This window comes from Chlorocebus sabaeus, chromosome 8 (assembly GCF_047675955.1).
Source record: "Chlorocebus sabaeus isolate Y175 chromosome 8, mChlSab1.0.hap1, whole genome shotgun sequence".
Lineage (NCBI taxonomy): Eukaryota > Metazoa > Chordata > Mammalia > Primates > Cercopithecidae > Chlorocebus > Chlorocebus sabaeus.
Genome location: NC_132911.1, coordinates 107,186,727 through 107,203,113, shown reverse-complemented (window position 1 = coordinate 107,203,113; position 16,387 = coordinate 107,186,727). Strand labels below are relative to the sequence as shown.

Sequence of the window (16,387 nt, the reverse complement as noted above, 5' to 3'; positions counted from 1 at the left end):
CGCGGCCCTGGGCGCCGTGGTGTCGGTGGGCCCCGAGCCTATGACGGGCCAGGGCCATTCGGCGTCCGGGTCTTCGGCGTGGAGCACGGTATTCCGCCACGTCCGGTATGAGAATCTGGTAGCGGGCGTGAGCGGCGGCGTCTTATCCAACCTTGCGCTGCACCCGCTCGACCTCGTGAAGATCCGCTTCGCCGGTAAGAGCCCGCCCAGACACCGGGCTGCATCCTCTTACTGTCAGCCCGAACTGGGTGGTAAAGATTCAAAAGGAGGCCTGAATCTCCTCCGCCTTTTCCGTTCTAGGAGGAGGAGGAGCGGTGAAGGGGGTGCTGTCCGCCTTGGCTCACCTGAACTAGATTTGAGGAAATGGTGCTTGCTCTGTAGAGGGGTCGGCTGCGATCGTTCTTCCACGCTCCTCAAGACTAAGGGAGGGGGCGTGTATGTAGAGAAGTCTGAGAAAAAACATCCTCATTGGCAGAGAAGATGGGATTCAAAGCCTGATTTGTAAAATAAAGAAGAGATGGTCACATTTTAAGGTTTAGTCCTCACACGTGCAAATCATTCACTCTTAGAGGAACTTTGAAATCTTAGCATACCCACGTGGTTTGGCAGCTCGACTAGTATTGGGATAGGACGTAATCTTCAGCGAATGGTTGGGAGATTTGGAATAGAATTCTCTTGAATGTTTGATTTTTGGCGGTTATAGAATGGTACAAGGTCCTGTGAAAGAATAGGTTGCTAGAATCGAAATACTATTTTAAGTGTATTAGATGAATTGAGTATGTTGAAATAAAGCATTTTAGAAGTTAAACTCGACACTGAAGTCTGGAAAAAGAGTTTCAGAGATGATCTTTGATAACTGAAATTGCAGAAAATAGTTTCCAAATAAAGTTGTTACAAGTTAAGTTCTGCTTTGAGAATTAAATCTACGGAAGTTGTTTATCTTAGCATTAGGTAATTCAGTTCACTTGATTTATATTGTCTTAATGTCTGTAGACTGCTGTGTGGGCTACAGAAGTATCTAATAAAGTTCTTGCCTTCAGGGAACTTAGAATTTAATTGGAGTCGTTAGACTTAGTCGTATAAAAGGTAATTCTAGACAACATAAAATCAAGAAATACGAATACAAAATATAAATACCCATAAACCGTCAAGAAAATTCTACAATGCTGATGGCCATATGTATCTGTAAGGTTCAATGGAAGATTGGGGCTTGGGGTTTCCCATAGAAAGGCTAATATTTTGACAGCTGGAGGAAGCAAGAAGCCGTTCTATGAAAGAAAATCATCGAAAATTATGGAGTATTATCTCTAGAAAAAACACAAAGGCATATAATTTCATGAAGTTTTATGATGCATGCACAAATGATTATTGACAAGTAATCTTTATCGAATGTTTACTAGGAGCAAGGCAGTGAACTATGCTTTAGATGCATTATCTCATTTATTACCCTGTAAATCTATTCACAGGAACAATCCTGTGAGTTTATGATCCCTGCTATACAGGTGAGGATAACAGAAATTGACTAACTTACCCAAGTCACAAGTTTGTAAAGATGGATCTGGGATTTAAACCCAGGTAATCTAACTCTGGAACCCTCTGGCACTTAACCCCTCACCATACTACCACTATAAGTCCCTGTTCTACAATGGTTTGAACATTACAAGAATTTTAGACTTGGCTGCAGGTTCAGGCCTGTATGACTTAGTGTCTCTCTTCAGTAGCATTTTATCTAGGAGCAGAAGAGGTGATAGTCGAAGTCATCATTGAAGAATAGCGTGGTTGGCCTGATGAATTTAGATAGTGCTTTGAAGCGTATCATTCCTGAGGAAAAGGAATTCTTGGTACCTGAGAAGATTAACAGTCTTGATGAATTGGGAAGAGTATTGGGAGACTAGTGGGGCTGAGGTGACAGATAAAAGGATTGAGATTGGATTGGAGGCCTAAATCTAGGAGTGGAAGCAGGACTTTGTAATAATAAAGCTCACAGTGTAGCTCTGAAATGATGATAGAAAGGAGGAAAATTTAAGAAGATAAATAACAGAAATAAAAATTTATTGATTATCAGCATCAATGCTGAATAACATACTGTAGTTTTTATGCTTCCTTGTAATTAAACTCATTTAATAAAATTAAAATCTAATGAAGACAGGATATGGGGGTTAATTCTGAATGCATGTGCTGTTAAACCAAACCTGGAATTTTTCTGTGAGTTCAAGTATAAATTGGAACTCAGAGGTGTCCAGAGTGGTAGAAAGATTAGAAATTATTTCATATGAAAAATGACTGGAGGAACTAGTTTAGCTCAGGAGAGAAAAAAAAACTCAAGATATTTAGAGAACTTCCATGTGGGAAAGGGGGCTGCCTTATTGTGGGTTGATCCTAAGGTCACACACAGGTTGAGTGGAAATTACAGGAAAGCAGATTTTGGTTTGGCAGCGTGGTAGTGCTCAGAAATGAAATTGATGATGACCAGAAGTGGTTCAGATAGTAGTTGGATGACAAAAGTTAAAAGATACTCTTGTATTAGGTGGAAAGATTGGATTGGATGATTGTTCAGGCTCCTTTTAACTTTACTATGTAATTTTAAACCCTCAAGAATGATGAGAGAGTCCCAATAAAGAATGTGAATGAGATATAAAAATAATAATTTTCTTAAATACCCAAAAGCCTAATCTGCAAGTTAAAGATATGTGTGAGCTCTTGTGAAGAATATAGAGAGTATGACTACATCCAAAATATTAAGGTACCAAATGTAAAATTCAGTGACAGTAGTGCAGAGTAAAGTTGTATAAGTATGTGGTATCACAAAACCCAGTAGCGTAAATAAGCTAGTACTTATTGAGTGCTTGCAATATGTCAGGCATAATTCTAAGAGCTTTATATGTACTAACTCATTTAAGCCTTTATGATTTTTAGAGTTAGGTTCTACTATTTTTCCTATCTTATGGAAAAACTCAGGCAGAGAGTAATCAAGTGACTTAGGGTTGCAAAGTAATTGCTAGAACTAGGAGTCAAGCTCAGAAAGTCTGTTTCCATAACATATGCTGTTAGTTTGAAACCATGAGTGGGTAGTTTGGTATAGCTAAAGGGTAAATTAAAATGCTAGAGATGAAAATAAAGAATGATTCCAGAAAGTTAAGCTGCCAGATTGACGTTATCTTTTATGCCATGTAAAAATGGAAACTGGCAGTAAGACCGCAACCCTCAGTAGGGCAGGATGTTAGGAATGAGACATCAGGACTAGTAGCACAGGGCTGGCAGTTGAACCCGCTTAATGGTTAAGACACCACCCCTGTTTGGTGGAAATTGTGCCTATAAATCAGCGTTTAAGGGTGGGCAGAGAAAAGGGGGCCCAGGAAATTTATTGGCAAAGAAGCAAGAGGACATTCAAGATAGTGTAAGAAGAGAGGGCTTTACACAATATCAGGTGTATTAAGGGGTTCTTAAGAAAGAGAGGACTCCAGAGTGCCTTTGAAGGTTCTTAATTAGAGCGCTTGCAGTAATTGGTGAAGCTCAAACCAGATTGCAGTGGGGATGAGAGAGTCCCTGCTGAGATTGGGAGGGGGAGGGGCTGGTTTTCTCATTGCAGACACTTAACTGATGAGGAGGCACTGGGATCAAAGAGGAAATACTTAGGAGAAACTTAAGTCTTTTAAATACTAATGGGAAAGAACTGAAATCAAGGAAGATATTGGGAAATGGAGGCAGGAGGATAAGGAGTAAGGTATCTAACTAAGGGGGTTTGTCTGAAGAAGCAGGATCCAGAACAAGCTTTTTTGACCAAAACACTTAGTAGGAAATAAATTTTACCTTTGCTATCCAGTGCATACACATACACACACAAACATTACTGAAACACAAGTTTCATGAAACATTACTTATCCTTACTACTTGTACTGTCATTTATATTTGTTTTCAATTCCAGTCTGATTTTAAAGAAAAGATACTAGCTGTCTGTTCAATTGGTTTCTTGATTCATCTGCAATTTTAAAGATACCAATATAGAGCACAGGTTGGGGGGAGATTAATTTTATTAAAAGAGACAAACTCTTAATTGTCACAGAGCTGTCACAGAGGAAAGGAGGGGTAAAACTAACATCCCACAAATTAAACGGGTTGTGTTAGGGTGATAGTGCTAGATGGTAATTTTTAAAAAGTCATTATATTGTCTTTCTTTGAAAATGAATTTAAAATTAGTGTCCTGTCTTGGCTCCTTTCTGTGCACTAAACTTTTTATCTTCAGCTAGTGTCCATTGGCATTTTTTAGTGCTATGATAGACCATTGTAAGCTATTTGATAGGTACTTAGATCTACATGCTAATTCATTAGCGGCAAATGTTTTAAAAATAGTCATGAGGTCATTTAAGCCAGTGGTCCCCAACCATTTTGGCACCAGGGACTGATTCATGGAAGACAATTTTTCAACGAATGAGGGTGAAGGAGGTATGGGTGATTTCAGGATGAAACTGTTCCACCTCAGATCATCAGGCAATAAATTCGCATAAGGAGTGTGCAGCCTAGATCCCTTGCATGCGCAGTTCGCAATAGGGTTCAAGATTCTGTAAGAACCTAATACCACCACTGATCGGACAGGAGGCAGAGTTCAGGCAGTAATGCAAGCGATGGGGAGCAGCTGTAAGTACAAGTGAAGCTTCACCCGTACCCCGCCCACCTAGCTCACCTCCTGCTGTGCGACCCAATTCTTAACAGGCCTTGGATTGGTACCGGGAGTTGGGGACCCCTGATTTAGACTGAAAAAATTTACTGTATTTCATCTATATAACAATTTTAATTTTATGTTGGGGAGATTATAACTCAGCATTGGTTTATACCTATGAAAAGAACAGGTAGTGTTTTTATGGTTGGTTTTGCTTTTTACCTCAAGAGAGAAATGGTATTGTGAGTTTATTATCGAGAGGAAAATGGAAAGTTCTTAGAAAAAGGCATCTATACAGAAGAATGAGACACACAGAATCCAGGGGAAGCATCAGAAAGAATATAAACTACACAGGAAAACATTTCTCAAGAGCCTGTCATTCTGCTGCCTGCCTTTAAACTTGTCGTATATAAACCTCAACCCTGTGAGGTACATGACTTACCCCATTTTATAAGTGAGGATGCTGAAGCTCAGAAAGGGTAAGATGATGTAGCGAATTAGGGAAGTTACCTATCAAACCCAGGTCTTCTGACAAAACCTGATGTACTGTAATCTCCCTTCATGCTATAACATTGCCGGGTTAATGATGAAAGAAATTGACTTTTCCCCCTTTGCCTGGCAATGGTAAATAGTGATTCTTCTTTGCCAGGCTGGATTATACACAGTGAGGTAGTGGCAAGGGGACATTGAACCGGGGATGCTCATATGGCTAGTGGGGTGTAATTTGTATAAACTTTCTGGAAGGCAGGTTCAGTATGTATTTGTAACTTAAGTTTATACCTATTGACCCATATCAGTTCTGTTTCTAACAGCTGATTCTAAGGCAATAATAAGTGTTCATGCAGATTGTTGTACAGAATGTTCTTTAGAGGACTTTTTGTAATGGCCAAAAAAAAAAAAAATTCATATGTCAGATGGAGGAATGACTGTAAATTATGGGATATCTATAAGATGGAAAGCCATAATGTCATATGTTAAAATCTTATTTGGGGGAATCTATTGAGTAACAAGGGGGAATGCTTACAAATAATCTTGAGTGGAAAACAAAGCTGTATACAAAATTATATATAGTAAAATTACAAGTTTGGATATACTATAGTATAATGTAGAATGGTTTGTATGATGTAGAGTGCCGTTGCCGATTACTGAGATACTTAATACTCATATAATTGATTTTTCAAAACAGTAAAGAAATAATTGATACTGTATTATTCCTTGTGGTTTTCTACAACCTGCGCATACCTTTGTAAATAGTCCTTTTAACTATCCCTCATGCCCTAGAGTTACCCTATTTTGAATGTGCTGTTTCCTACAGAGAGGTGAAATGAAAAAGTGCCAGATTTATAATCTAGATTATATTTTTTACAAAATTGGCAAGAAGACTACTTTAAATGCTGATGATGCTAGTTGAAAACGGATGGTATCTCAAAGTAGGATGATGGCAGTGTGAACTGAGACGTAGACAGGTGCAAGAGAAATTTGTGATATAGAATTAAAAAGACTCGTTATTTGATAAAAAGGGATGGGAGGGAGGAGGGTTCATGGATAGTCCCCAGGTATCTGGCGTGGGCGTCTATGTAGATGATGATAACGTTTGTTGAGCTATATGGAACACTTGAGTTAAGAGCAGCTTCGGAAGGGATGGGGAAAACTAGTTCAATTTTGGATGTGTTCAAGTGAAATACTTTTCTACTTTCTACTTGGATTTTGACGTATGTTGGTGGGGAGGATAAAAAGAATTTCCAGGAAAAAAAGTTTACCTCATCCTCTGCATTTTCTTTCCTGCCGCTCCTCAGGTCTTGCTAGCACTCGATATAATTGAGGCTTCTAGCTAGTTTATTTTTTGAGTAATATTTTTTAACATTCAAATCCTTAACCTTGGAGCAAAAACAAAACCTAGGTGTCTACACCTAGTTACCTAAGAGACTTTCGGATTATTTAAGAACTAATCTAATATTTCCTAAAATATTATTTGAGTGCTTGGTATGCCCCCAATAAACACTTGAATAAATTCATGAATGTAGTAGTTTTAAAATATTAAAGCCTGGGCTGGGCATGGTGGCTCACGCCTATAATCCCAGCACTTTGGAAGACCGAGGCAGGTGGATCACCTGAGGTCTGGGGTTTGAGACCAGGCTGGCCAACATGGTGAAACCCCGTCTCTACCAAAAAAAAAAATACAGAAATTAGCTGGGCATGGTTGTGCGTACCTGTAATCCCAGCTACTAGGGGAGCTGAGGCAGGAGGATTGCTTGAACCTGGGAAGTGGAGGTTGTGGTGAGCCAAGATCGTGCCACTGCACTCCAGCCTGGGCAATAGAGTGGGACTCTGTCGCAAAAAATATATATGTATGTATGTATTTATATAAATATATGTAATAAATATATAAGCCTGGAAAATAATTTTTCTACCTAAAAAAAGTTTTTCTTCTAAGTTTATCTCCTTACATAACTGATTGTGTAGTATCTGTGTTTATATGTGATACAGAGCTAGAACTTTGTTCTTACCTGACTTTGTATATCCCTTAATGCAGTGAGCGATGGATTGGAACTGAGACCGAAATATAATGGAATTTTACATTGCTTGACTACTATTTGGAAACTTGATGGACTACGGGGACTTTATCAAGGAGTAACCCCAAATGTGTGGGGTGCAGGTTTATCCTGGGGACTCTACTTTTTCTTGTGAGTAGATTTGGGAGATTTTACAATATTAAATAAAAAGGAATTTTTGTTTTTAGTGATTTTTACATGTCACATGATGAAATAAGATGAGTCATTTAATCAATATCTCTGAATTGGAAGGATCAGAAAGAACAAAATGGCTTATTAGTTAGTTTGATTAGTTTGATTATCAGATGCCTCTGATAATGGCTAATAAGCCATTTGATCTGGAAGAAAGTTCTTAATAGGAAAAATGCTAAGACATGAGGTGGAGTAATACTCTTACAGAAACCATTTCTGTGCTTCTGTGGGGTGAATTCAGGAAGATGAAATGTTTATCTGATTACTTTTATAAGCTAAATACATATTAAGAGAGCTTTTAGTTAAAGCCATTTGAAAAACAGCCAACTCCAGATAATTCGCAATGAAATTGTAGGGCCCCTTTGGTGTTTTATTAGGTGTTTTGGCCATATCAGTGCATACTCTTGAGCATTTCTAATAGAGTCAAAGTATCACTAGATTAGAAAAAGTTGAATCAGTCGGTTTGTTATTTATTAGTGGTTTTGGAAAGTGTTGTAGAGACTGGAAGAGCCTGCAGCTGTTGTCCAAAATGAATCCTGTAGATTTCAGCCCTCTTTGGTATTCAGTTTTGATAAAGAAAGATTGTTTAAATAACTATGTTATTTTCTCCATTTATCAGAGATTAGTTGCAGAGTGCCCCAAACAGAACATTTATAAATACTGAAGCATCATTAATTACTTGTTTATCCTCAGCCAGATTCCCAAAATATTTGAGATGGCTTACAAAAATACATTTGTTTATGATGAAGGTGGAAAAGCAGGAGAGGATAGACCTTGGGGTCCTCATATGAATACGTACCATAGGAAATCCCTGTTGGGAACAGAAAGCAAAAGCCAGTGCATGGCCGAAAGGGTTTGAGGCAAATTGTTTCTTCTTGTTTGATCTGCCCTATCATCTTCCCAGCTCATTCCTTTCCTTACTCCTTCACCAGTCAGATGTCATCACCGTTTAAAATAACTGCTGTCACCTGCCTCCTGAAGAAGCCATGGAAAGTTCCTGTGGCAGGCACATTCAGGTTATTTAGTGAACAAGAGCGTTGTCACAAAGCATCATCACACTGTATTGCAGGAACATGCGCTGCTATGAGCGTGCCTCTGATCCGTGAAACTGAAACCATGAATAAGGAAGCTTTTCTTTGCTTCAATAGGTTTCATTGTTAGGAAAACATCAATATCTATCTAGTGTATTTGCCTTTGTCTTCTTTGTGTCATGTATTTTGCTTGATCTCCCATATGTTTATGGCAGTATCCAAACCAATCTTAAAGTAACTTTTAAGTGAAAGCAAAATAAAATTCAGCCTTAAAATTGTTTAAATATTTTTTCTCTTTTTCTTCTCTTTAGAGTGGTGTGTATGTGTGAAACTATACACACACACCCCTTGACACATATATATGTATATATACACACACACACACATACTTTATGAATTCGAGTTGTATAGATTCTCCAAGACAGTTTCTAAGGACAAGCCATATAAAATTTTCACAATGAGAATTTCTTGGGCCAGGTGCAGTGGCTCACACCTGTAATCCTAGCACTTTAGGAGGCCAAGGTGAGAGGATCACATGAGTCTGGGAGTTTAAGACCCGCCTGGGCAACATAGTGAGACCCCCATCTCTTCAAAAAATTTAAAAAAGAATTAGTTTGGCATCATGATGCTGCATGCCTGTAGTCTTAGCTCATTGGGAGGCTGAGGCAGGAGGACTGCTTGAGCCTAGGAATTCAAGGTTACAGTGAGCTATGATTGTGTCACTGCACTCCAGTCTGGGTAATAGAATGAGACTCTATCTCTGAAACAAAAAGCAAAAAAGAATGTGTTCACTTGAGATCGTCATCGAAGTGAAGAGTAGAAATTGGCATTAAAGGAAATAGGCCGATTTGACTCCCTTACTCTGAAACATTTAATGGGTATATTCTACCAAATAAAATGCAAATCTCAGTCTACCACTCAAGTGTGGCCAGTTTTCCGTCTTCCCACCCACCCTTATTACTTTTCACCATGCTTATCTTTTTCCCTGTTGAAACTGTGCCTGTCTCAATACTACCTCCTACACAAAGCTTTCTGTTATCTCAGTCATAATTCCTGAATTTCTTCTATTGTCTGTGTTGTCTTTTATTATGATTTTTTGTGTGCCACTTAATAGTCCTTATTAATTTGTTAAGAAAAATTCATCACATGTTTATCTTTTTATCATCTATTAGAAAGCTGATGATAGTACCTGAACACAGGTGCTCAGTATATATTTGTTAGGTACTCCTTCTTTGGTCCCTTTTGTCTTTTATGACCAGTCTGTGTACCACTACTGTACTCTCACCTCCTCCCAGTTTTCATATCTTTTGAGATTAATTGATGAGTGTCTGATTAAAATATTTTACGTTTGTATTGCTAGCCATATTCATTTGAGAGGGAGGGGTGGTATAATCTTGAGGCAAACCACTTCCAGCAAATTCATTCTTGAAAAAGGTCTCATTTTGTGGTTGCATTATGCATTGACTTTTGCTTTTGGGGTAATGCTGTTGAGTTACATACACTTTAAAACGGGCTTTGTGACACCTGTTCAAATTAAACTGCTCGCATTTTAATTCTTTTAGTTACAATGCCATCAAGTCATATAAGACAGAAGGAAGAGCTGAACGGTTAGAGGCAACAGAATACCTTGTCTCAGCTGCTGAAGCTGGTAAGGCAATGTGTGAAATATAAAAATGTCACCTTCCAAACTTAATTTTTCAGTTTCTGTTTTTGATTTTTTTTCATTGAACACCTGAGTTTAAATATGCCCATCTAACCGTGTTAAATCAGTTATATGGAATTTCTTTTTTTGTTTGTTTGTTTGTTTTGAGACGGAGTTTTGCTCTTGTTGCCCACGCCGGAGTGCAGTGGCGTTATCTTGGCTCACCGCAACCTCTGCCTTCCAGTTTCAAGCAATTCTTCTGCCTCAGCCTCCCGAGTAGCTGGGACTACAGGCACGCGCCACCAAGCCCAGCTAATTTTTTGTATTTTTAGTAGAGATGGGGTTTCACCATGTTGGCCAGAATGGTCTTGATCTCTTGACCTCGTGATACGCCCGCTCTGGCCTCCCAAAGTGTTGGGATTACAGGCGTGAGCCACCACGCCCAGCTGTTACATGGAATTTCTTAGAAGAAATTCTTATGATTACTCTGTGCAGATTTCAAGAATTTTACTTACAACAGAGTGGTAAAGTTTAGAAAAGTTATGAATCCCTAATGGTTTAAAATGATTTGGTATAGTGTTTCTTTAAAGTATAATTTTAGTTTTCAAATTATACAATTTAGTAGCCTTGTTTAATCGCCTCACTTATGTATACTATCCAGAAGAAAAAAACAGTAAGAGCCATAAGTCTTTATAACTCCTACTTTAATACCTTGATTTCTTAATGTTTGATTAGTCAGAAACTAACTTAGTCATTTTTGAATAAATAGCCACTAGCAAAAACCTGAGTCATAACAGGACCAAATATTTGTTGAATAAAGGACTGCTTAGGAAACCTGGCAAATGAAAAACTTAACCAGATGAATTTTTTAAAAAATTGTCACTCTATAAAGGATGTAAAATGTGACTTACTGTATTACATAATTATTTAATTTTTGAGGCATAGTAGTTACTTTGGATTTGAGAAAGATTGTGATAAAGCTGGGGTAGATATATATGTCACATGCACAGATTATTGGGGTGCCAGATTCCTAGTCCTTTTTGCCTATCTTAAACCCCTCTCGGATTATACCATGTGCTACACCTGAGGTCTGTATCTGCCTACCATCCGTTCTCTGCACCAGGCCACGTTGTTTAGGAGTCAAGACATTTTTGCTATCCTTACGCTTCAAAGGGAAAGCATTTCACATTTCCATGTCCCTTTTAATTTACCTCTCACTAACTGCATGAGGAACTTTTTATGACTACCAAAAATGACGTCTACCCTTTGACCCTAAGACTGTGCCTCAGAGACTACATTTCACAATTTCAGATATGGTCCTATGCATTATCTTTTTTTTTTTTTATTTTTTTATTTTTTTACATAAATGTACTGTTTTTAATTTGGGTTGTCATAAGTGCGAAAGTATCTGTATGCTGAATAATCTTATTGAAATCTCATTTTAGGAGCCATGACCCTCTGCATTACAAACCCATTATGGGTAACAAAAACTCGCCTTATGTTACAGTATGATGCTGTTATTAACTCCCCACACCGACAGTATAAAGGAATGTTTGATACACTTGTGAAAATATATAAGTATGAAGGTGTGCGTGGATTATATAAGGTAACAAATTATCAATATATTTTAAATAACTGAAAATGGCAATTTCCATGGGCTCTGTTGTCTTAGTTCTGAATGACCTATAGTAAGTCCTGAAAAGAAGCCAAACTTAAGCAAGAAACAATTTAATGAAAACCGAAATATAGTTAATAATACTGAAATTGTACTTTAAGCTGTTTGTCCCCATTAACATAGGATGTATCATCATGACGTTGGTGGGCATGAGATCTGTCTAAAACTTTGTCAAGTATCTATTTGATAAGTTACACAACCAGGTCACTCATTCCTTACTCCATTCCTTGGAAGCTGTGGTCTCTTGGGAACCTGGGATAATGTAGTCTGGAGAAGACAGTAGCAGTCCTAACAGGATCTTATTTTATTGAGTTTTTAAATTCATCTCAAATCTTACATAAATTAAAAAATAACACAAACCCAACCTTTTGCCTGTTGTAATATTTTAAAAATTTCTTCCTAGTGTCAAATCTGTTTTCTGATTTTGTAGCTCCTTTTTATTTTCCCCTTTTCTACCTTCTATTCCCATCTATTGCTTACCCCATAAAGAAATTTTTAAGCATATGTAGTTTAAAATCAAAATTAGACACGTTGAATTTCAGTTTGTTTTTCAAGAATTGAGTAATAGCTTTTAAAATCATTTTAAGGCTGATAGGATTTCACTGACCTGTGGGCAAGAATTTTGTAAATATATTACTCAATTTTGTGTCTTTTCATCACTTTCTGCTTTATTCTTTCAGAATACCTATGCACAGTTCATTGATTTACCATTACCTTTAGTTTCTTAACGTTCCAGAATTTAATTTCCTACTCACACCTCAAATCTTGACAGTGTGGGTCTTCTTTATATGTATACTATTTAAAGAAAAACTAATATATGAACATCCAAACCTCTAAAAATAAAGTAGAAGAGAATACTACCCGTTTCTTTATATTACTACAAGTTTTTAACCCAATATTTTAAAAATGTGACTTGTACAAAATTAAATGAATTTGCTTAAAGTGCTGTAATGAGAGAGAAGAGAAAGCATTTTACTTAAATATATTGTTCTTCAAACATACGTTGTTTTGCTTTTTAAAAATCGTTCCCTTATAGGGATTTGTTCCTGGGCTGTTTGGAACATCACACGGTGCCCTTCAGTTTATGGCGTATGAATTGCTGAAGTTGAAGTACAACCAGCATATCAATAGATTACCAGAAGCCCAGTTGGTAAGATGATTCTTGTAAAAATGATATCATTTCCTTTTATGGGTATTTAATAGGTCATGCTTACCTTGGTGGTAGTGCTATGATAATGAGTACTGGCTCTGCCACTGATTTATAGTTAAATATTTATAGGCTGATGCTACACAAATGTCAAAAATAGAATCCCTTAAAGATCCATTTAAATGTTTTTTCTATATAATTTTTACTTCTGTATTTTAAAAGAAATCCTGTCTAAAGAAAAAAACTGTTTTGTGTTGCCATTTTAGAGCACAGTAGAATATATATCTGTTGCAGCACTATCCAAAATATTTGCTGTCGCAGCAACATACCCATATCAAGTCGTAAGAGCTCGTCTTCAGGATCAACACATGTTTTACAGTGGTGTAATAGATGTAATCACAAAGACATGGAGGTGAGAGCATGCGCTATATCAAAAATTGTTTTGATAAGGTACCTTGCATATCTTAGACCATCCTGTTGATACTAGTTTTATAGCAAAGGCCAGTTTGCTGTGGTAAACACATGATGGTGGTCCCTGCTTTCCCAATTATTATGTATGTGACCATGGCCTTAATCTCTCTGAGGCTTAATTTCTTCATTTGTAAAATAAGACTTTCTAGGCTAATAGGTTGTTATAAGAATCAAATTAAATGTGTGAAAATGTTTTGGAAAATAAAATTTAGGTGTTATAAAATATCTGAATGGTGTTGAATATAAGAAGTCATAAGCTAGCTTAATACATCCAAGAAGGCTCCACACCTGCTACTGGCACCATAACTTTTACAAATACTTGTTTCCATATAGGAAAGAGATGGTTTGTTCTTCAGTATGAGATTAAATTATTATAGGCAGACATCACCATATTTCCCTTTAATTCTAAAAGAACAGAGCAGAACATTTAGGATGTTTAAATTTAATTCAATTCAAGAAATATTTAATGAACACCTAAGTGACAAATTTCTAGGACATATTATTGACATTAAGGGAATAAAGTTTTATCTTTATATGTGCTGTATTTTATATTTATATATGCTTTATATGTGCTGTTGGCTAGCACTTATCCAAGCTATGAGGTTTTTTAATGCCTACATTAGGTCAATTAAAGCTCCTGCCTGTTCATACGTTTAAAAACATTTGAAAGATAGCTAATTGAAAGGACTTTTTAGTTCAGTTTTGAGATGTTCCGACCCTCTCTTCCTCAGTCCATCCATAAAAGGAATGTAAATCCCTATAAATCCCTTATAAACTACATTACTTTAGGACATTGAAAACATGAACTTAAATCAGAGTGAGGTTTGACTGCTGCTTGCTCCATGTCTTGTGTCAGTTAAAACTTTCATGTTTTCAAGCTAGCACTATAGAAAATTAAGCATTATCTATTTTTCCCTCTAAAGGAAAGAAGGCATCGGTGGATTTTACAAGGGAATTGCTCCTAATTTGATTAGAGTGACTCCAGCCTGCTGTATTACCTTTGTGGTATATGAAAACGTCTCACATTTTTTACTTGACCTTAGAGAAAAGAGAAAGTAAGCTAAAAGAGGACAATTCCAGTATATCTGCCCAAGGCAGCAGCAAGCTCTTTTGTGTTTAAGGCATAAAAGAATTCTGCATAGAAACGTGGCTCATATTCGAAATTGGTCTATAGTCATCAGAAGCCAGAGAACTGCTAAGTCTTCCGCAATGTATTTCTGCTTTTTGCCTTCCCCATATATATGGAACTTGGGTACCTCTGCCTGAAATGGCTGCCATCAACACAGTGCTAAAACTGACACGAAGTATAGAGTTTCACAGATTTCTGCGTTTTATTGGTGGAACCTGATTCGCAACATTTGCTAAATGGATTAGATGAATGTACTTCTTTTTGTGAACTTAATTGCCTGGATTGCTTTAAAGTTAACCTTCGTGCAATACCAAGAAAATGGCTCCTTAAAAGAATGTCTTTGTATGTCTCAAGGTGAATTAAGGATTTACTGAATAAGGTGTTGCCCAAATCCAGACCATTTTAGAATTGGGAAATTTTAGTGAGAAAAAATCCACTGTAAATATGCTTTAGTTTTAATTCAATTGGGATGCACTACCTAGTGAAAATGGAGAAACTATATACTTCTCAGAGAAATATCTGACATCTATTGTCATTCCATTGCTATTTTTTTTTCCCCAGAGACTTCCATAGTTTAAAATAAAATCCTAGATCAATTTCTTGTTTTTTGGCATAAATACTTTATTGTAAATTTATAAAGTCTGAGCTTCTAGGATCCAGCTGTGTCAACCTTTTTTAGCATATATAGTTATAAATCACTTATTACAGATGCTAAATCACCTTTTACAGATGCTGAAATGTTTGGCATGTGTTTGTCGACAAAGTGAATGGAAATGAGAAACTTTATACTTTAGTTTTCAGATATATGGATCTAGATCCCAAATGAATGATTTTCATTGGTTTCTCAAATTCAGGTTGAAATACAAATTAATAGCCTTTATTGATTTTTACTTTTATGAGTCATTGTAGACATCTATAAATATAAAAGGGCCTGTTCCCAAAGGATGCCAGAATACTGGTATTTTTATTTATCATAAACATCCACGAGTGCTGTTGCACTACCATCTATTTGTTGTAAATAAAACAGTATTGTTTTCAAAGCCATCTTAAAGTAGTTCTTTAAAAATAGGTCTATTTTTTTAAATTTTGGAAGTGGCATTGTGTTTAAAGTAAAGAGAAAATGATAAGTACTTAGTTGTATTTACTGTAATATCTTGTAACATGCAGATGAATGCTTTATCAGTTAAATGTGATGTATTTTTTCATACTTCTGGATTATATTATAATTCATATGAAATCTTGATATTAGTCCCCATATGGAAAAAATGAACTGCAGTTGATATTTGGTGTTTAAGACAGCACCATTATTTAAAAACCTATGTACTCCCAAATGAATAAAACATAATTCTTGTCCTCTGAGAGCATACAAGCTTGTGTGATAAATGCATTAAATAATTACAGCTATAGATTAAGAACATGTAAGGAATATCTTACAAAGCCTGGTAAGAGTTCTGAGAGAAGAGAACTCAATTTCAGTCATTCAACAACAAATAGTCACTCAGTTCCTGCTCTTTGCCAGGTATGTCACCAAGCACTGAGGATATAGCAAATAAGCCAGACAATATTCCTGCCCTCAGGCAATTTTCATCTTGGTGTAAGGGACAGAAAAGGAAATATATGCATAATATAATTTCAGGTATTTAAAGCTATAAATAAAACTACAGCAGAATTTGCGGAATAGTGTTGCTATCTTAGGTATTATGGTTGGGGCCAGGAAAGGTCTCTGAGGTAATATTTGGAACATTTTGAAAGAAGTGAGGAAGCAAGCCACAATGAGAGGAAACACATTTTAGGCAGAGAGGATAGGAAGTAAAAAGAGCCTGAGGCAGGAATTAACTTGGCTAGAGGGGATGGGTGAGGAGAGAGAGGAGGTTGGAGAAGTGGCCATTGC

The 16,387-nt window shown here is 36.8% G+C and overlaps 1 protein-coding gene across 1 annotated transcript; it reads left to right on the top strand.

Annotated features, from left to right (window-relative positions):
• Nucleotides 1-35: 35 nt before the first annotated feature.
• SLC25A32 (solute carrier family 25 member 32) lies at nt 36-15,860 on the top strand. Its single transcript, XM_008001275.3, has 7 exons — nt 36-194; nt 7,191-7,341; nt 9,995-10,080; nt 11,520-11,680; nt 12,786-12,899; nt 13,163-13,308; nt 14,291-15,860. The coding sequence occupies exons 1-7, from the start codon at nt 41-43 to the stop codon at nt 14,424-14,426; spliced, it is 948 nt and encodes a 315-aa protein (XP_007999466.1). The 5' UTR covers nt 36-40; the 3' UTR covers nt 14,427-15,860.
• The last annotated feature ends 527 nt before the right edge of the window (nt 15,861-16,387 follow it).

What these genes read in the sequence shown, in the direction of transcription:
- SLC25A32 (XM_008001275.3), top strand. Translation starts at nt 41, where the DNA reads ATGACGGGCCAGGGCCATTCGGCGTCCGGGTCTTCGGCGTGGAGCACG. An exon ending in TGGGGACTCTACTTTTTCTT is followed by an intron (nt 7,342 to 9,994) that starts GTGAGTAGATTT and finishes TAATTCTTTTAG; the next exon opens with TTACAATGCCATCAAGTCAT. An exon ending in GTGTGCGTGGATTATATAAG is followed by an intron (nt 11,681 to 12,785) that starts GTAACAAATTAT and finishes GTTCCCTTATAG; the next exon opens with GGATTTGTTCCTGGGCTGTT.